Source organism: Callorhinchus milii, unplaced genomic scaffold (assembly GCF_018977255.1).
Source record: "Callorhinchus milii isolate IMCB2004 unplaced genomic scaffold, IMCB_Cmil_1.0 Scaffold4, whole genome shotgun sequence".
NCBI classification, from domain to species: Eukaryota; Metazoa; Chordata; class Chondrichthyes; order Chimaeriformes; family Callorhinchidae; genus Callorhinchus; species Callorhinchus milii.
The window spans coordinates 23,126,194-23,148,673 of record NW_024704745.1 but is presented as its reverse complement, the minus strand read 5'-3'; the positions used below and the strand labels follow the sequence as shown (position 1 = coordinate 23,148,673).

General features: G+C 37.7%; 1 protein-coding gene across 3 annotated transcripts in view; it reads left to right on the top strand.

Moving 5' to 3' along the window:
* The window catches only part of LOC103177547 (rho guanine nucleotide exchange factor 7), a 101,687-nt gene extending 80,714 nt beyond the window's left edge, over nt 1-20,973 (top strand). The window contains exons 17-22 of one of the 3 annotated variants that reach the window (XM_042334142.1): nt 253-346; nt 911-1,000; nt 5,608-5,790; nt 13,300-13,399; nt 16,871-16,925; nt 17,117-20,973. In XM_042334142.1, the coding sequence (XP_042190076.1) occupies nt 253-346; nt 911-1,000; nt 5,608-5,790; nt 13,300-13,399; nt 16,871-16,925; nt 17,117-17,239 (645 nt within the window). In that variant the 3' untranslated portion in view covers nt 17,240-20,973. Of the gene's footprint in view, nt 1-252; nt 347-910; nt 1,001-5,607; nt 5,791-6,188; nt 6,422-13,299; nt 13,400-16,870; nt 16,926-17,116 lie in introns of those variants that run through there. The other 2 variants (XM_007891765.2, XM_042334141.1) reach the window with 2 other exon arrangements.
* The last annotated feature ends 1,507 nt before the right edge of the window (nt 20,974-22,480 follow it).

Below are 22,480 nucleotides of genomic sequence, written 5' to 3'. Positions count from 1 at the left end.
TACAAAAAAAATGTTTAGGATAATTTAGATTCATTTTTATGTAATTTTGGAGGAAAATGAATGGTTAGATTCCAGCACAAATGTGATCATAGTTCTATTGATTGTTGGAGGAACTAAGTCGATCGATTATAAATACAAAGTACAGTTTCATTTATATATACATCTACCAGTCCCGTTCAACATTTTCAGAAACTTTAGAATTCAGGTTACATGTGCACAAAATTTTAAACAAAATAAATTTTTCTTGGACAGGATCTCAGCAAAAGCCCCAAAACAATGAAAAAACTGCTTCCCAAACGCAAACCTGAAAGAAAACCATCCGATGAAGAATTTGCAGTGAGGAAAAGTATGTTTTACATTTAGTCAACTTACTTCTCTGAAGGCGATTTTCTCACTCATAAAATAAAGGATTTTTTTCCCTTTCAGTTTTAACAGGGATTTGTACATGCACAAAAATTCTTCATTGATATTGTATTAAATTGTATGACTCTGCCAACAAAATACAATCGCACCAATTTACAGTATATCCTGTGAAGCGCTTTGAGACGTCTTGGCGACATAAGGCACTATATCAAATGCAAGGATTATTATTATGACTTTTTTCCTGTCACTATCATTAGACAGACTGCCTTTTTTCCCTCCTCAATACACAATTTAAATAAGTTTTGAGTGAATTAAATACATTTGGACGGCCATTTAGCTTTGCCGATCTCCATGGATATTGGTTGGGTTTGTAAGCGCAAACAATACTTTTTCCTGCTCCTGTCATTTCAGTGCTATAGAGAGTCTAAGGGAAAGTAAAAGATTCTACCATTTTGAACTGCGCTGGTCCAATTCTTCATATAGCAAATTAATTTAAGTTACAGTCATCTGGTTGAGTGCTTCATATGGCTTTGGGTTTTTATTTCAGGTACTGCAGCTCTTGAAGAAGATGCACAGATCTTAAAAGTTATAGAGGCTTACTGCACTAGTGCCAAAACCCGTCAGACGCTTAACTCAAGTAAGTTGTGAACTTTATTCTGTAGAATAATCAATTTGAATATTATTTAGAATAGTTTTCACGTGTGAAAACTTGGTTTAAATGTCCAACATTATACCATTTTGGAGCTCCAGAATAGCCTCATTATAATATTGTATTTGAGGTCCATGAAATCCCAACCAGTGCTGTAACAGGGTGCGTTTGCTCTATGCAGCAGTTTTCTGAAACGGTTTGCACTGTTTGAATCAGATTGCACAGTATTCTGAGCTTTTTTTGTTAGAAACTGCATACTAATATTTATCACTGAATCCCTGACTATTCCCTCACTTTGTTTTCAAATGAAACATTTCTGGATCTCACAGAAGAAAGTGAGAACATGGCAAGAAAACCATTTAATAATGGAAGCATATCTTCCAAAGAATAAAATATTTCTCATGAATTATTTTAAATATATTTATCTTGTTATTTGGTTTAAAGAACATTCATTTGTTTTAGTAGCTGTGGCACCGATAAAGTCTATATTTGTTTATGAAGTTTTACATTGAAAGTTAGTACCTTTATATTTCAGAATTAATTTGCCAGATTTTTTAAATTAGAATCTACTTTTGATTAAATCAGGGGAATTTGTCTTAATTTGATTAAAATTGAAATATTAGACCAAAATGGTTTTACATACTTAACTTCAGAAAACTGGCTTCAAAATGAAGATTGTGCAGAGTTTGGAAATATTTTTAAATCAATCTTTTAAGACAATATTCTGAAGGCTAGGATCATGAGCCTTCTTAATTATTTTATTCATAGAAATATTCATCATGTTCAAAACCAGTGTGATCGAATGCCTCTTTAGAATGAAATTCCTGCCCTTCATTAATCCACAGCAGTACAAGTTGGAACTTAGCTGCAAGATCAGACTTACCTAGTCAGTTAGCATTTAGGAATCTTCCCCAAAAGGTTGTGTTTGGTGGTAAATTACAAACATCTACCTGATATGCTTTGTAATTGGCATCATTTTTTGGTTGATTGACCCATGATAGGTTGTTGGTTTGGTCACACGAGGGGCAAAATTGGCGAGGTTTTGTTACTTGTCACTTTGATGCTTGTTTCAAATCGGTCTTGTGTCCTGTTTCACTGTTGTGCATCTCTGATGATGTTTACAGCAATGGAAGTGGACACCAGCCTGCTTCTTCTTGCTCATTCCTCTGCTGCATCAGAATTGCTGACAAAGGAGAAATTCATGTGAATGTTAACAACAACAACAACAAAATTACATTTGTATAGCGCCTTTTACGTCGGCAGGACGTCCCAAGTGCACTGGACAGACAGGGCTAAGGACCCGAGCTGTGGGGGAGGGTGGAGGGCGCAGGGGAACCAGGGAGATCAAAAGTACAATCGAAGAGGAGGGTCTTGAGGTGGGTCTTGAAGGTGGTAAGGGAGGAGGCGAGGCGGAGGGCCTGTGGGATGGAGTTCCAGAGGGTGGGGGCAGAGTGGTGGAAGGCCTGCCCACTAATAGTGGGGTGAGCGAGGTGGGGGACGTGAAGCAGGTTGGAGCCCGCTGAGCGGAGGGAGCGAACAGGGTGATAGGGGTTTAGGAGGTCGGAGAGTTAGGGGGGAGCCAGACCGCAGAGGGCTTTGAAGGTGAGGACCAGGATCTTGAACTGTATCCTCTGTGTGATGGGAAGCTAGTGGACTTGGGCAAGGATGGGGGTGATAGGGTCGAGGAGCCTAGTGCAGGAGAGGAGAGGACATGGACTGCAGAGTTCTGGATGATCTGCAGCCTGGGGAGGAGTAGGGGAGGTTGACAAGCAATGAGTTTGCATAGTCGAGCCTCAATGTAATGAAGGCTTGTATGAGGGTTTTCGGCAGCCTGCGGTGTGAGACAGTGTCGGAGCCGGGTGACGTTGTGGAGGTGGGGGAGGTGGAGGAAGCCAGAGCGGGTCATGGCGCAGATGTGGGGTAGAAAGGATAGTTGAGGGTCAAACAAGACCCCAAGGTTCCGGACTGGCTTAGCCTCACTCACCTTCCCAAGCTTCACTGAGGCTTTCCTTGCAGTAGTTGGGAGTCAAAAGCTGAAAAATGCTGATATCAACTAATGCTGCCAAATTTGACAATCAGCTTACCACTGGCTTTTAGTTTGGATTTTCTAGAATAAAGTTGGCATTATTACTACTAAATATATTCAGCACACTTTGAATAGTGGGCTGAATATATTTGTGAATATATAGTGTGCTAAAACACAATAGTGTTTTACACCTCTTTTGTATTTAGTGATCTGGAAATGTGGAGGCAGTGCCACATTTTGGAACTCCTGGACCTTTACTATCTTCTCAAGTCCTTTTTCTGAAGGCCTCGGGATAACGCCAACCAGTTGTTCGCCTCTGGAATGACAATTTTCACAATTTCAGCAGTTTCTTCGGCGGCAACAGCTGATCGAGCTCTGGGTCAGGTCTTGACATTTCTGCAATTGCAGAAAACTGGCTGTTGTACATAACTAGATGCATTAGAAGCCTGGTTTGCTTCAGCCACACACTAGTAACGCACAAGTGGTATTTGTGTGCGTAGGCAGAATCTCTCAAAGGAATGAAAATTTGCAGTTTTATTATGTTAATTTAATTAACATCTAAGGCACTACACGTGCATTAAATTTAGAAACCGTATGACACCCTAAAGCATGTCCAGATTCTTCGTATTGACCATGCAAAGAGGCTGGACACGCTTTAGACTTTTGCTTAGCAGAATACTAGCTTTATTCTTTTATATGGATGTAAATATTGGTTTTATAACTTGCTTAAAAGGCTAACAGAACCAAACCAACAATCATCAACTACTACTTGTTTTTTTATATGCCTTGGAGTGCTCATGAAACAGTGGTGGGTGTGGAGCAAAGCAACGTGCTCTAGGAGTATAGGAGTTGAATTCTTGTATATAGAGACCCAGGCGCACATTTCCACAAGTCAATAAATTTACTAGGTAATATACTATACAACAATGATGGAATTTCTCTTAACTTTGCATGTGAGTTCAGTTTTCTTCAAGTGTCCAGCTCAGTAGCTCCTCCAAGTCACAATGTCATCAGCGCTCTTATTTAAATCAAACATAAATTAACAAGATGTTTCCAGTAATGATTTATTTTCTGAAAAAGCAGAACTGTGAACATCAGAGGGTCCTTAAAATCAACTTTGTTTTCTACAAATACATTTTTTTTATCACCTTAAAGTTAATGAACAATCTTGAGCTTTGATTGTGACTTTGACGTTTTATTATGTTAATTTAATCAACATCTATGGCGCTACATGTGCACTAAATGCACTAGATGTTCTTTCGGCTTGTCTGGCAGACATCAGGGCCCCGATAAGTACAAATTTCTTACAACAAGTGTCGAGATGAAAGCCATACTCATTGGCTCCCATTAACGTCTTCTATCCTGCGGCTTTGACTTCCTCAACCTCCCAGGCCTATCCTTCAGACTCACCAAACCAGTGCGCAACCTAGGTGTCAGGTTCGATCACAGCTGTGCTTCCTGCCCTATATCTGACTAGAACTGCCTTCCTCCACCTCCGCTACATTGCTGCCTCTGACCGTACCTTACCCCAAATGCAGCAAAAACACTTGTCCATGTGTTCGTCATCTCCTGACTTGACTTTTCAAATACCCTCTTTGCCGGTCTTCCTAGCTCCACCATACACAGGATCCAGCTGATCCAAAAATCTGTTTTTAAATCCCTTCATGCCCTGGCACCTCCCTACCTCTCTGACCTGCTTACCCCCCAACCCACTGCCTCCGCTCGACTGGCTCTGACCTTCTGATAACCCTCATGCCCTCCATTCCACCATTGATAGTCGCGCTTTTAGCCACCACACCCTGAAACTCTGGAACATTCTTCTTCTATCCTTCTATCTTGCCCCTTCCTTCTCCATCTTCAGGTCGTGCCTGAAGAACTTCCACTTCGACTCTGCGTACGTCACCTCCGCCCCCTACCCCCCCCCCCCCCCGGTTCGGCGTTAGGCTCCGACGCTGTCGAGCGCTCTGGGACGCTACCCTGTATTAGGGGCACTCTATAAATGCAAGTTGTTGTTGTTGACGTTCCAGTTAATAAAAATCTGAGCTTCACTTGTCACTTCTCTAACACACACAAATCCTATTTCATCTCTTTCAGTATTTTCTCTAACAAGAATGTTTGTGTCCACACTTACTGAAAGTGCCAACTCCTCACTTGATGTGGGAAGAATTGGCAATCTTACTGTTCAAAGCACATTTCCTGCACCTCCTCTGCTTTGCTACAGTTTCCTAGTAGCCACGTACTTTGAAATTATAAGGTGCCCAAAATAATGTAAGAAACAAGCCGACTTTATGCTGAAAAATAACTGGTGTATATATAGTGCTTTTTAACTGACTTAATCTTTCAATCATTTCACGTCAACCTATTACAAGCTTTACAAACTAACCTTGCTTAAAGTATTTGGATAATTGAGCTTTGACACTTGTCTAACAANTTTTTTCTCTCCTTCCTCTCTTCACTCCACCTTTGCTTTTATTTTATATTGGGTTTGTTGCTTTCTTTCTCCATCATCATAATCCCTCTCCTACCCTGGCATCTCCTTGTCACTCTGTTACCACTCACACAACCTTAGCATGGCAAGGCACTGATTTGATGCATAATCACGTTTTGACTGACGACGATCAATCAAGTCAAGATTCCTCAGGTCGCCGCAGTAGTCTTTCCCGCTTCGAGGCTGCTGACTTGTCCGAAGACTCTGATTATGACAGTATATGGCTGGCTCACAGTTACAGAATGGGCTCAACAACTCGCAAGAGTTGTTGCTCGTATATCTCTCACCAGAACTAAAAAAAACTAAAATTTTTAATATTGCTTGTAATTAATTCACTGTTTGTGATATTTTCTCTGCTATACTGTGGCTCTTTCTTTGAAATAATAACAAAGTAAGGCAATCAAATATTTAATGCTTGTATTTGAGGATCAGAGGCTTAGTAAACCGGAATCATTGTGTTCAGTATTTGAGCTTTTGGTTCATTCCAATATTAAGACACCTGCTAAATTATTACAGAATCTAAATCTTACTCTTAGCTCTTTCTTGTTAAAAAAAATTTTTTTGCGATTGTCTTTGAATACAGTATATTCTCTTCTGTTCTTGTCTGTTGGGGTTAATGTTTTTAAAGTTTCTCATTGAAAACATTTTTAATTGCAAATTAGGACAGTGGGCAAGTTTTACCGTTTCATCATATTATAACAGGAGGAATACAAGCTCGGTGGAAGTGATATTGAATGCGTAGAGCCGTAGAGGTGTTAGAAATTGTATTTCCTCCCACGTAAGTATGTTTGAAATGTTAGATGTTGAAGTGGATTAAAAGCTCTGGTGGTGCTAGAAGCTTGAGGCATGTCAAGTTTGTGAATGAATGCTATAGAAATGTTGGAAATGATAATTTGGTTGCAAGAACTTTCATTTTCATGTCGTACAGAAAGATGAATGAATCTTGTACTTGTGATTTCTGCCTCCAAACAATTTTCTGTCTGACATGGAACTATAGAAGCCCACTGATAGTTTGAGTTATGCTGAAAACAATGCAGTATTTTTTAATGTTCCAAACATGCCATAAGCTATGCCATAGAAGTTTTAAATATTATTTGCAAAGTGGTTCCAAATTTAAAGGCGCACTGGAGGCTACAGCATCTCAAGGCCAAAAAATATATATTTGAACCTTATTTAAAAAATGATTTCTTACAAAAGTCTTGTAGCATTGTGTATTCACAATTTAAATGATGGAGCACCATGTCCAACTAAATTCCATTTTTTTATGCAATTAGATAATATGATACAAATTTACATTTGGTTTGCGCCTTTCATGTATGGAGGACATCCCATTATGCTTAACACTCCTGGCTTGGCACCTGAACTGAGGGTGGTAAGGTTGGAGAAGGGAAAGATGACTGAATGAAGGCGTGGTCAAACAATTAGGTCTTAAAACAGACGTTGAAAGCGTTGAGGGGAGGGAACAAGCTGGAGAGATTCCCCGATGGAGTTCCTGAGAGTGGGGGCAGATAGACTGAATGTCTGACTGCTTTAGAATGTGTGTGTGTGTCTGTGTGTGCATATACACAAACACAAAATATCCCAGATAACTAAATCACTGGAAAAAATCATTTTCCAACCTGTCATTGAAATGCTTTACAAACACATTAAAGTAAAAAAAGGGTTCCCCAGGAGCAATTTTGTTGCTTGCTAAGGTAAACCTAGGTCACCAATACATCTTCCAAATACAAAGAACACTCTTAGAATGAATGGCAATAAGTAACTATGTAATCTGCCACCTTTGGAATTTATGAAAAGGCTGTACCACAATCCTACAATTCGCACGCCATTTATGAGCTGCAATTGTTACTCATATTGGTGAAACAGTCACTTAATCATTGGAACATAAAGCATGGAACAAGAAAAGGCCAGAACCACACACAAAAAAAGCTATTCATTGACTTTGCCCAATTCTATCTCCTTGGGATCAATCTGTGGGTCAGACTGGCTCACTGCATGTTGGGACTTTTAACACATAGCCCAGTCTGACAATCCATTGCAGTGCTCAAGAAGAGCAATTTTTTTCCTTATAAAATATTTAAAAGAAAACTATAGAATATTCATTGGAATGACTTAAATTCATGGTAAATAATTGCGGAATAAAATTGAAATTTCTTTAAACTCTGACCAAATATTAACTGTATAACATTGATATACTGTAGCCTCCAAATCTAAGGTTTCTTCCATTAATTTATTACATTGCATAAACTACTTTATCTTTAGTATACTTGAAGAATCTGATCAAAGCACTTTTAGAATAAAATTGAAATTACACTTTACATTTTTATAAACTCATTAACTTTTATATTGCTCTGACCATGTTTAATGAGACAAAACACCATTAAATTTAGGAACAGTGTTTGTGAAAGAAAAAAGGAGTTTGATTATAAAACATAAAAATAAGTTAATTTTTTTAGTTCTTAGGAAATTTGAATATACCAGTAAATTGGACATCTGTGGTTTTGAGGTGTTAACTACAGTTTTGTTCTTACTCCCCTTCCCCAAAATTATGTACTGCAGTTTGTGTTTAATACCTATGTCTTTCTAGTACTTGCACAGAGGCAGCCAAACAAAGCAACTTAATAGTCATCAGAATTAAATAAATGTTTTTTTAGAAAATAGTACTTTGGTGATTTCATTTGTGCAGAGTGCTTGTTGAAAGGTCACTTATTTATTCAACTTACAGATGTTATGTGATGTATTTGTTAATCAGTACAAAGCATTGCAAAACTATTGTTCAAATGATCTAACTTTGTGTTTTATAATGAATGTACATGGGTTTTAAGAGGATAAGAAAAAACTGTTAGATCAAACATTGACCAACAGCTTAATGTTTGCGGCATATTGTTAGATATTCAACCGTCACTATATTGTGTAAATTTTATGCACCTCTTTTTCAATTCAAACATATACAGAAACGATGGCTATTGAGTACCAGTGATATTTTATTCCGTAGGAGAACAGCTTTATAGATAATCTGATACTTTAACTGATTCTGTAATGTTTACATACCATATCATTCTGTACTTCTGTGATTTAAAACCTCGCACTGTGGAAAGTTCATGTTGCCACCTCAAATGTGTTTATTTGGATTCTTTTGACGTTCAGTCTTTCAGAGAACTAGAACTTGAGCTTATTACTGTTCAATGCAATAGGTCAACACTTGGTACTAAGACAGGTACTGTAATCCTTATGAAAGTGTTGAAAAAATAAATCAGATCCTACAGTACTAGCTTCAGTTGAGGTTTTAATAAAAACCATAATGTTGAAAACGTTAAATTATGTAGCTTAAGTTTCACTGCCAAATATGAAAATGGTCTCATTGAAGTATTCCAGTAGAAGCTGCCAGTTGCTCCACAAATCTACTCAACTTTAGCAATTACACTTTGGAAATTCAACAGCAAAGTTCATCAAACGGTTGGAGTCTGTATTTGCTGTAATCATACTACATTTGTATGCTTTATCTTGAAACAGATAGGACCGTCTACTCCCTGTGGGTTCACTCTTCAATCAGTTACAAAATGAAGCTTAGGAAATTATTTTATTTAGAAACTTCATTGGGTATGAACTTTTGTTGAGAAATTGAGGATTTACTTTGGGATTTTACCATTCATAATTTTTATGTTGGTGGAGAGCTTAAAACCTAGCATTGCCATTAAATTGGCCTTTGGCATTTTTCTAAAGTGAGCAATTAAAATGTCCATCATAGAAATGTTTTAAAGTTTAAGTGGCAACATTGTTTCATAGTTACCGTTGAGAGACTGTTTGTGAATCTGTATTCTTTCGTAGTTCAGCCAGCAGTACACACAGTATATATATTTTTGGCTAAGAATTGGGTATTCCTCAGTTATTACTAGTTAAAATTGATAAGCTGTTATTAGGTACGTCAATTCACCAATGGTTGTAAGGCTTTTACGTGATCCTTACCATAAAGTAAGATGTAGGTAACTCGAGTGTTTTTGTATAAGATTTCCTCCTACTGAAATACAATATGGTGTGCACTGATGTTAACTCAATATCCTGAACAGTGTGCAGTTTTATCTGTTGCTGATAACTGTTGGTGAAAACCAGATTTAAAGGGATAAAAGCCTTTAAATATACAATTTATGTATATCTGAGTGTTGCATATGTACAGTATGTGTATTGTTGTCTTCCTGTGGTTTGCATACATTGCACCGAAGTATTTGTTTTATAAATAATTTCACTTCTATTGTAAAATACAGTTCAGAAATAAAATATGCCTTTATTAGATTGTTTTGGGTTTTATTGGACATTAAGTTTCATTATTGTGCAATTAGAGGATGTAGTGTAGCAAAAACCTTTGATACATGCATACATGATATCCTATTAAAAAGATAAGGTTTTGTTCTCCAGGTGATGAATAATGATCAGAAGGTGTAATCACATAATTTAAGATTTTCTCTTCTGACTACTGCAATAAATATGCCATAACGAAAATCTTTATTTTGGTAATATTACAGCTGTGTATAAATTCATGTGACAAATGTCATCTCCTTCCGCACAGTCTTTGTCATATAAACCATCAAATTCATCACCAATCTTTTTCACTTGTTAACAACGCTTAAGCTGTGACTGTAATAGCTTTATAGTTATTCAATTAATCTTCAAATTCTACATTTTCATTCATTCATTTAAAAACTACTTCTAAAGTAGTAGTAGTCATTCTAAAGTATTACCTCAAATACTACTTTGTATTATCTAAATTGTGTACGTGGTGGCTGTGGAATGGTTCTGTTAACTTTGTTTATTCATTATGAAGTCAACAGACAAACTGTAGTTCTCCAGTTTCAATCACAGTCTCTGCTGCGTTATCTTATCTCAACCAGGGCAGATATTTGATAATGATAATTGGCAAAGACCATTAAAAGATAGTTTTAATCTACAAGATAAAAGCCCAAACATTTTTGCCTTTTTGGGGGAGGGAGGTGGGGGTAACCATTTTTGCATCAAATAACCAAAAACAAATGACCCAAATAGCTGAATTCAATGAAAATCAGGATTTATTTTGTTACACTGAAAAAACTCAAAGCAACTACAAGCTCCAAACCATCCAGAATACACCCCACATCCTCTCCTACACAAGGCACACAAGCCCATCACCCCCATCCCCACCTGGCTCCATTGGCATCCAATTAGCCCAGCAAATCAAGTTAAAGATCACCTTCCCCACCTTCAAATGACCTTACACTCTTGCCCTATGTTATCTCTGCAATCTCCTGTATTCCTACTCCCATCCCCAGCTGTTCCCTCCAATCTGCCAACTTTGACCTATGTCATTCTCCGACCGGCTCCATCCCACCATTGGCTCCCACCCTTTGTACTCTCTTTTGAAGTCTCTTTGATGCTCGAACCATCCCTTTCCATTTGCCAAACTATCTAAAGACCTAACTTTTTGTCAGTACTTTTGACCTATCCCCCCCATTATCCCCTCCCAGCGTAGTCTCCCACTTGTCTTTGTAAAGCACCCTGACATGTTCTCCCTGTGTGAAAGGCACTACATAACTAAGTTGTTGTTGACTGCGATATGTTTATGTGCACATTCCCAGACTGCTACATTGCACACACATTCCCATAAACTGAGCCTGCAATAAGAAAGGTCAATTAGACATTTTCAAACAGAAATTCAGCAGAAAATATTTACTGATTGTCTCTTACCCAAAAAATGGTCCTAAACAATTGGCCTGCCCCAGTGCTCAGGTTATGGAGGGGAAAATCAGCCGAAACGCCTGCTAGAAGGTCAAATCAGTGCGTAAGTCAGGTGAGGTTTGGAATTGTTTCAATCTGTAGTCGAATAGTCCAATGACACACACATGAATACATGGTAAATAGTGAGATACCGGGAGCAATCTACACCTATACAGCTCTACTCAACTAGAAGAAAAATAGGAGCCGTATTCCTAATTGCCCTTTACAATGGCTTGCAAAATAAATGTTTTGTATATTTAACTGCCTAGCTTTTTACAAGTTACACTCTTCACTGGATGCTTTAGAAGTTCCCAGTTTAGCAATTTTCTGCTCTAAATATATTTTTCATTGAATTTGATTCTTTTGATGACAGGAACTTTGTGTAAGCTTTAATGGGATAAGTTCCAGAATTATGAGTATGTTTCTTTCAAGTAATATGCAGTCTTCTTGCACTTCAAAGATGTATCATTTAATTTCCCACATTTATTTTCTTCCCTTATATGGGTGAGGTTTTTCCAGCTCTGTTGATATGTTGCTACAGCTGATTTGCAAGAGATATACACAAATAGTCCATCATCTGACTTTCTTTTCCGCTGACTCAAAAATAAATAGTTTGTCATCACTCAATTGTGATTCCTATTAACCCAAAACAGGAAATTGCTGTGAAATTTTTTTTGTGTTCACAATCCTACCCAATGCACTGACAAAAGCACCTGCTTATTTTATTTCTCGAGGCCTATTATTCAGCAGTTTCTAACCAGATTCTTTGCTTAGAAATTGAAGTGGGGACTCCTAATAATTGGATTATTGTCACAAGGACAATCTCCACTTGTGCCATCCAGTTGCAGCACTGTTTAATAATAATCCTTGCATTTGATATAGGGCATATTATCATGTCTTCGAGATGTCTCAAAGCGCTTCACAGAGTATACTGTAAAGTGAATTGAGTGTATAATTTGTGGGGAAATGCGGCAGCCAATTGCGCACAGCAGTGTCCTACAAACAGTCGTGGATTGAGTTTCCAAATTATTATTTTTTAAAATTGTTTTTGTTTTTAAGAGATTATTACCCCTGGGAAAGCAATCCGCCAATCGACTAACAGCAGGGTTCTTACTAAACAGAGGCGTGTGGAGTAAGGAAACTTGTCCAATGCTTTGCCCTGCCTAGGAATCAAACCTAGTTCCTCTCAAGTGCTCTAACCATGAAGCTACAGGACTCCACTACCAAATGAAGTATTACCAGTTAGTTGCAGAGTGAAGATGGCGTTTCCTTAATCCATAAATATTCATTTAACCTTCAGCTTCAGCAGAACACCTTTTGATAAACCAGTGACTGTTTTGAATCACAGCCATTCCTGTGACATCCCTGAGTGATTGATCCATTTAGTGCAAACTATGCACTTTTCCAAGGCAGGTGTTTTTACACACAATTGTGCAGCTTTCTCCAACTTCCATTCTTGGGTCCTTGGTTATACCACTGAAGCTGGGTGATGTACATGAGGGTTGATTTCCTGCTAATTCTTCTTTCCTCTTGTGAAAATGCTTGCCTCTGATGGCCTGACTGAGATTGGAAAATCACCTTGAGGGAATTTGTGAAGAAAAGAGCAAATCTTGCCACTCAGTATCCTTGTATTAATGCTCTGTTCCTGCTCAGGAGGTAATTTAATTTAAATAGTTATTCAGGATAAATAGTTATTCTGGTGCGATAAATATGACCAATTCACTATCAAGGCCACTTTTCCATCTTTTACTTAATTTGAAACTGATAGTGACAAATGTCACTGTTCAAATACATTGGGTTTCTTAATGAAATTCCATGATAAAGGAATCTTTGAGGAATCAAAGTAATTAAATGGGATTTCTTTTTATTAACTGGAAGTATGTCAATGTCAAGATACATGAACTTGGCTCCAATGTGATCTGCTTTCCGTTGCTGGGAGTTAATTCCTTATTAAGATGTACTGCAGATTTGATCCAACTATTGTTCTGTAGAATGACACTTTCAATTGTAACTTTGTTTTTGTTACAGCCTATCGCAAAGAGTGTGCTCCTCAGGTATTATTGCCCGAAGAGGAAAAAATTATTGTAGAAGAAACCAAAAGCAATGGCCAGACAGTCATAGAGGAAAAGTAAGAGAATGTTGCAAGTCATCTATTTTAGATAAATTATGATGGTAGAATGCTACCTATTTTCATGCCAAAACTGACAGCAATTCTGCTTATCTTTAACGGGCTCCAATGTGGAAGTGAAGTTAGGCTGGAATGTTTTTTAAATGTGCACATTTGCACCAGGTGATTAGTTTTGTGGTTTTATACACACTGCGCATTTATACATGCGTACATACCACAATACATGCACACTCTGGTGTCTGAACTGTTTACATATCCAAATTGAGCCTGATTTCAATTAGTGCTGTTTTCACAGTCTATTGTAATTAATTGGAACACATGTTGACTGTTTTTCAAGAGTTACCAAGCACAGCAAATGATAACTTTTGTAAAGTGTTGACAGGATAAAAGGAGGTAATTTGATACATTGGGTCTTTGTTGATGGAAACCAATGCACCAGATGGTTCTGGTATCTGATAGATGCACTTGTTAAAGTGATGTATAACATTTTTACTCTGTTTTTAATGAATTGACCAAGGAATGGTTCATGTTGATGCTGGATATAAAGTTCTATTTTCCATATCAACACAGCTAAATTAATTTTTTTTCATGAAGAGCATATATTGCATCAACTAATTGTTTAATGTCTTCTTTTACCTTTGGGCTGAAAACTCTAATATAATAATAATCCTTGCATTTGATATATCACCTTTTCATGTCTTCGAAACGTCTCAAAGCACTTCACAGAATATACCGAACTGAGTGTACATTTTGTGGGCGAAATGCGACAGCCAATTGCGCACAGCAGTGTCTCACAAACAGTTATAGATTGAAGTGATCAATTTATTGTTTTTTTTAAAGAATTATTACCCCCAGAAAAGTGATCCGCCAGTCGACAAACAACAGGGTTCCTACTTACTGCTAGGTAAACAGAGCCGTGTAGAGTCAGCAAACTTGCCTCTCGCTTGCGAGGCGAGCGCTCTAACCATTGAGCTACAGGACTCCACTAAATTGATGTGTTAATATGTTGATCGGGGGGGAAAGCAACTAGTCCATGTGTTAATTATTGACTGACCACAGCTATGCTAAAGCGGAACCCCTCCTTCTCCCAACACCATTCACAGTGGTTGCATGTAGAAACCAGCTGTGTAGATTTGTGGATAGCGGTGTATCATTTGGCAGGATACCAGCTTAACTGCGATTTTTTTTTTGTTTGGCTTTTTTTGTGTGCTAACTAGAAATCTAATTCTGCAATCTGTGCGAACACATCAAATGTTGCAGTGGAAAATTTAGATTGGAGAAACGTGTGCTAGCAATTCACATATTTATTTTTCTTTTTGTTGGATTCTTCTATGCAAATAATAATAATAATAATAATCCTTGCATTTGATATAGCGCTTTTCACGTCAGGAGGACGTCCCAAAGCGCTTCACAGAACACACTGTAAAGTGAATTGACTGTATATTTGTGGGCGAACGCGGCAGCCAATTGCGCACAGCAATGTCCCACAAACAGTCGTAGATTGAAAATTCCATTTTCAATAATAAATAATAAATAAATAAGAAAAAGAAAAAGAAAAGGCTGTAGTCTATCGGTTCCGACAGAAGATAATTATGTTGGTACTTGTGATGAATTTCACCCATTTCATTGTGTGTTTGAAAAACAAAATCAATATCTATTAAATTGCCAAGCATTTAGTATGCACTTGTACATCTTTAAATTGCTCAAAGTAGCATCTACATCTTATGAAATCTGATGTATACCAACAAATCTTATTTCTAATAATATAATCCTTGCATTTGATATAGCGCTTTTCACGTCTTCTAGACGTCTCAAAGTGCTTTACAGAATAGACTGTAAGGTGATTTGACTGTATATTTGTGGCCATATTTAGATACGGTGCTACATGTTGGTTCCTATGATTTAGTCTTATTGCCAGTCTATTCCTACCCTACATCCGGTCCCTGGCCAAGACCGTTTTCCTCCACCTCGCCACATTGCCCGTCTTCGACAATTCCTCAATACACAAGCTGCCAAAACATTTGACCACGCCTTCGTCACCTCTCGACTGGACTACTCAAATGGCCTCCTCGCCAGTCTCCCCTCCTCCATTATCACAAAATTTAACTCACCCGCACCAAACTCCGCACCCTGATTACCCCATTCCTTGCCAAACTCCACTGGCTCCCTGTCACAGAGCGGATTGACTTCAAGATCCTCACTCTAGTGTTTAAATCTTCACTCCATGCTTTGGCACCCGCCTATCTCTCCAAACTCCTCTCTCCTCATAGTAGTACCCTCTGCCTCTGCTCTACTGGGTTCAGCCTCCTCCTTGTCCACCATCGGCCTGCGTGCCTTCAGCCACTACGCCCCGAAGCTGTGGAAGTCCCTCCCTCAATCACTTTGCCATGCTCCCTCCTTCCCCATTTTCAGGTTGTACCTGAAGATCTTCCTCTTCAACCGCACCTATGGTCACCTTCCCCATCCCCCTGGCTCGGCATCAGGCTCTGCCATTGTTAAGCGCACTGGGACACCGCCTGGCATGGAGGGCACTATATAAATGCAATCTGTTGTTGTTAGACTGTGTCATTCCTCCATTCTATCCATATTGAAGGAAAATAATGTCTGATTTTAATAATAATAATGCTTTCCATCTAAAGTTAACAGGCAGTGAAGAAATAGAATTTAGAGATGATATACAAATCTATTGAGGAGATTTTGTGAATGAGTTTCTATCAATCTACAATCATTATGTACATATTTTGTTCAATGTAAAGAAAATACAGTAATGCTCACATAAGTTTTATTAGTCAGGACCATAACATTTAACATCACTTGTGCGAAGTCTGAGTTGCAGGCATACTGCGAGTCATTTAAAATCCAATTTAATCAATAATCTACATTATACATGTGTAATTCAATGCAGCTGGTAAGTGCACATGCAGTAGTTTGTCACTGAAGCTGATAAGTGCGCAACAGTCACGGATTAAGATTACATTTCCCACGATTCAATGAGTCTTGCCCTTTTGCCTCCGAATGCACACTTACTGGCAAGCGTTGGAACCTCTTTGAATTGCGGGAAATGAAGTTCTTCTGCACATGCATCAACGGATCAACACTGTTTCCCGCGATTCAGTGTAGCCGGCTAGTAACTGCCCATGTGTCGATGGGTCATGACATTGTTTCCCGTGATTCAATTCAATGTGTGATGGAGGATAGTGGAGTGGCATTACGAGTTTGGAGGTAATACGAGTAGGGCAAAGAAATCTAAGTGGTTTTGATAGGAAACTGAAAGGGACTCAGGTGAATGTATAACTTAAGCGATTACACTATTTATAAAGATAAAACTTGTGCGAGTTTTACTGTATTGGGCAAGAATGTTTGACCACAGACAGCAAAATAATCTAAAAAAATTAACTACACAAGAAAATGACATGTCTGATAATTTCAATATGAATGTTTTTGATAGTTATGTTTTTTCTTTTCAAATAGAAGTCTTGTAGATACAGTTTATGCATTGAAGGATGAAGTACAAGAGTTAAAGCAGGTAAGCACCTCATTTGCACTGTGAATTCTCTGCTCTAATTTGGAGTATTTTCCACTGTGGACCTGTGATGGATTGTGGTAAACGATTGTGAGTCCAAATTGTGGGGGTGGATCTCATCGTCAAATGGCATCTTAATAAATCTTTGTTATCCAATCCTTAAATTAATTTGAGGTTTGAATTTTCTATTTTAGGAAAACAAGAAGATGAGGCGCTCTCTAGAGGAGGAGCAGAGAGCTCGCAAGGAGTTAGAGAAGTTGGTTAGGAAAGTTTTAAAGAATATGAATGATTCTTCTTGGGATGAAACCAACTTATAGTGAGATTGGGCTTCCTGCAACAGCATACCGAGTTCTAATGCGTAAACTTACGCCACCACAGTAACTGTATCTGCAATTCAATCAGTGAGATTTAATCGATTGTGGAACTGGCAAACCGTTCAATTAATATCTGTGTTGTTCTATTCACATCCTGAATGACACAAGAGCAGTACTTAACTGGGCACTTGGAAATACGCACTTCTTACAGAGGACTGAAAACCTAGACTGAAGCTAGAGACCTTCAACAGCTGCATATTTTTTACTTGCATTCTCTTTAATTACCTCAGTTCAGCAACTGTGCAGCCATTGATTAAATATTCTGTACCTTTCACTTGTGATGCTGTAGGTGTAAGATATGATTTTATTGTGAAAGGTGTAGAGATAATGAATTTTGCATTCAAGTGATTTCTCCTCTTTCATAGAATGCCTTTTGGTCACAAGCAAACCTTTGTAATGTGTGAACATTTATGATAACAAATCACCTTAGACTTCAAGAATCTGACAAATCAGAAAATAGCATTCCTCTCTAGTGTGTAACTTAAAAGTAATTTATGATATGATTATAAAGTTATAGTAAGGATGATGAAAAACATTCTTGGAACACAAGTGGGCTGGCACCATCCTGTGTGCTTGTGACCATGGTGCCTATTGTTTTGCACATGTGTATAAGAGCTTTCTTACTAAAATGTAACTTTCTGCTCATTAATTAAAGCTATGGTGGCCCACAAATATATTTTATTTCCATAGGAGCCTTCCAATTGAAAACATTTGATTTGCCATAATCATATGAAATTCAGTCTAATTTTACTTTTTAGGTAGCGGAGTTCAAGATTGGAAATGATGCATTTCTTTACATTTAGAACTCACCTCTCATCTGATCTGCAATTCCAAAGTTAGAGCAACCAGTCTACTCAAAGCTATTACTTTCCACGCTCAATCTTCACTCAGAAGATAGTGTTGGAAAAATTCAATTTAAAATCTGATATTCGGTTATTGACTTTATTTATTATGGGACCTCTGGAAAGAAATACTTAATTGTGAGGCACTGAATCTTTAACCTTATACATTGGTGTTTGTTTTTAGTGATTATACTGGCAGCTACCAAACTGAACTTGGCCAAATACTTTCTTGCAGTTTGCAGGGACTGTTGCATTTAAAAAACGAGCTTACATCCTCCTAATTTTACTGCCAACATTTTGTCACAATATCTTTACAATTGGTCCTTACAGGAAATATTGCAGCTTTGTCAAAGTTTGAAGTCATGCAGCAAGCGAGACACAGAGCAGTTCATTTTTTGGCTTAAGTTGCTTAATTGAAGATTTTATTAAAACGTTGATTTAAAAAAAACCTTCGGTATTTTCATTTGACACCTGAATTGAAGCTCTCCCTGTCTTTCTACCTCCCCTTGTAATCCATCATGAAAACCGAAGTCTCTCCCTCTGATCTGCACTTTATAGAAGCGGACTCAGTGAGAGAATAAATATTTTTTGTCATGCTCAAACATGTCAGAAGTTGGCAGCTATTCTGTATGAATAATTGGTGATTTAGAGATGGATGCAGGGGTAAAAATATTAGTTTGCAGGATTTGTTCACAAACACTACTGATGTTGATAATCTTGGCCAATTGGGTCCTTTTCAAAGGGTTCTTGTGTGGGCTAATAATTAAGTAAAACTGCTTGAAAATGTCTTGTAACTGAACTGGGTTTGCAAATGTTTTCCTTCTCTCCATTTGGAGTATTCTGTCTATTCTTTATCTCCATTCCCTCCCCAATAACTCCGTTTTATCTTTTCACTGATTAAGAGAGCATGGAAGTGGCATTGGTTGCTGCCAATATAAGCACCACAACAAAAGTCTTTAAACCATTTCAGTGACTGGCTTTCTGACAAATCCTTTTTTTAACCTGAGAATGAGAAACACGTTTTCCCCAGAATAAACCCTGAGAGGTAAGGAACCAAGAGGTCTCCTGCTCTTCCATTTTGTTCTGTTTAAATGGAGTTTCATGTTCTTTAAATTGTAGCTTCTTGTGTGCAATATTTTCAATCTTGTTTCCTCAGTACAGTATTACAGTCTGATTGTGCCAGCACTTGTTTTAGGGCAGTTACACCGTAACCATAGCTTGTTCTGGGCTTGATTTAAAACCAGGTCCTGAGGTGAAAGTATATTGTTCTTTCCTATTTCCTGCAATGTAACATTGCACATGTCATTATCTTAAGATTAGCCCTACTGAAAACAATGTTTTTGAAAATATGAAAATTACTGGAAAGTACACTGGGTAACCATTATAACCTTTTACTTCCTGAGACTTGCATTCAAATCTAGCCCAGACAGGTGGGATAATAGTTTGAATTCGCTGGAACTGTATGAAAATGAACAGTGCTGTCAAAACCCAATTTCTCATGGGCATAGATTAAAACAACTCAGATTTGGGCACAAATTGACACTGAAATGATAATCTCACACAGAGGAAATCATGAAAATAGCTGTTACAGGAAATCCAGTTGGGGCTGTTTTTCAACGGACTGAGTTAAGGAGCGGGACTGATGAGGAATTAAGGGAGGTGACACTTAGTGTCAAAGTTTGTGAATTTGCTGAGCACAAAGTATCAGAAAAATAAACGTTTTAAGAATGAAACATAACTTGGTTGAGATAATTAACTTTTGTTTTCGGGAAAAATGTTGACATTTAAAATCTTATACAGTAACAAAGTGGGTAAAACAAATTAAATGAAATTTGGCATCTCTTAAGAAGGCGAATGGGAATGTGAGATGTTTTAAGTATCTCTTCTGTACACTAACAGGAGATAAAGCAGTAATATCTCTGGATTCAAAACGTGTTAAGCAAATATGGTTCACGGACATATGGCAACAATTAAAGGAGATGTCAATTTGAACACTTTGTACTGTTTGAATTGTGGTGCATCCTAACTCGTTCTGCTGTGAAACTTACCTTGGAGAGTAGAATTTTATGGGACTGTGAAATCAAGCCATGTATTTGGCAGCTTATACTCTTGGGTATATGTAAGTTCACATCATGCCAGATTTAAGTCTGGCACAAATGAATAAGCAAATTTTAAAAAAAAGTGCCAGACAAGAACTGTACAGTTTCTAAACATATTTATATGACAGTATTAAAAAAAAACTGTTACAAACAAAAATAAATGGATGGTGTGTGTGCCTGGCCCCCATTTGGAGCAGGCAATGAACATTTACCCAAGTACTTTCCCCATTGTTTTAAATCAAAATATGATTTACTTGAGTATACTACTTTTCCAAGCAATTATTTTGCCCGGTATTTAAAGGGACATGTATTTTTGAAATCTATTTGACAAACTTTATGGAGAAAGAGGAATTGTATGTCATCATTTTCAGTGTTTTGATATTTGTGTCATGAGGTTGTATGTTTGTAAGTAAATTAAAAATATTTGTTAAATATGCCAGTCTGAAGACAGTGCCTTGAAATAAGCAGGGCCGGTTTAAAAACAATTGGGTAAATTCAGATGTTTAATAAAAGGTAATCACTGTATATCTCAATTGCCTGCTCTGATTATGTTAAAGACAACATGTACGTAACATTTCCTCATTCCTCAAAGATGTAGATATTTAAAGACTAGACTTGATTGAATACTGCTACGTGTGAAGGTGAGAATTCTTACAGGCCACATTGGTCAATGACTGATTTGTACTGAAGGGTGGCTATGTAAATAGATGTAATAAAACTATTGAAGAAAAAAGCAGGAATTTAGCCTCTTTGAACTGTGTGTTGTATGTTGCATATTTCCACTAATAAATCTGCCTGTGAGTGCTCGGGAACAGAAAGAGTGTATCGATGTAATCACAACACAAACGTCTTCAAACACAAAAACTGTAAGTTATTTATTCCTTCATAGTTTCCGTGTTTCATTTGAATGAAAGTTGGATGAAAGTACAGATGTGTTGTCCTGTATTTGTTTATTGTGAATAGTAAAAAAAACTATGATTATGAATACCTACTAAATTAAACTGAGGTGCAATTAAAATGACTGTTGCTAAATAATTTCCATTTAGAGTATAATACTGTATTCAATTTTGGTTGTCAAGTCAACCTGTCATGAATACTACCATTCATACATGCAAAATTATAATATTAATTTGTACATCTTTAGCAATTCATATTAAAAAAAATTTAAAAATAGAATGATGAGGGGAGAGAATAAATTGGATGAGCGTCATTTTTTTCAGTCAGAGCTGAAAGTGGTAGTAATGATGATAATAATAATCCTTGAATTTCACATAGTGCCATATCACATCTTCCAAACATCTCAAATCGCTTTGTAAAATATTACTGTAAAGTCTATATTTTGTGGGCAAAATGCGGCAGACAATTGCGCACAGCAATGTCCCACAACAGTATATATTGCTAACATTAACATTATATAAGTGTTAGATTGGAACATCATTCACCTGATGCTAAAATTTTGATTGATGTGCTTAGCCGAACAACCTGCCTACTTCCTCCTCTCAGCAAAACTGGCCTGCTTCATGTTCCCTGCCCTGCTTGCAGCACCACTGGCAGTCGGGCTTTACACGTTTCTGCCCCCATGCAGTGGAACACCTTCCTGGAGTCCCTTTATTCGCCCCTTCCCTTGCCTGCTTCAAGGTCGAGACCTTCCTCTTTGATTTGGTCAAATTGCCCCCCCCCCCACTATCCCACCCAGCTTCGATACAAACCCTCGTCCTCCCAGTGTGAAAGGTGCTTTTTGAATACAATTTGTTGGATGATACCAGGATGATATCTTATGCGTGCAATAAAAGATTTAATTAAAAGTTGAAGTTGAAACTGTTCTTGGGTCTTGTGCAGTTATGGACTGGGCAAAAGGTAGTCATTTTATTCTAGACCAAAGAAAGGGGACAAATGGTAAAGAGGATTTATGCACTAGACCAAGTTGTAGTAGTACCAGATTTTGCCACATGATGGCACCTGGAACAAACTGTTCTGGAACATGATGTTCTTAATTACAAGCAAAAAATAAGAACATGCAATTCTTTTTAAAAATTATATTTGGGTTTGAAAATCAAATTAAAGCCAAAATAAAGGGTACAAGCACGGACTGTTAGAACCGAATGGCCTGTTTCTGTGCTGACTTAAAAAGTCAGCATCCTTGCATTTGGTATACAAAAATACAAAATTACACTTGTAAAGTGTCTTTCACATCGGGAGGACGTCCCAAGGTGCTGGACAATCAGTGTTTCGACCCAAGCTGG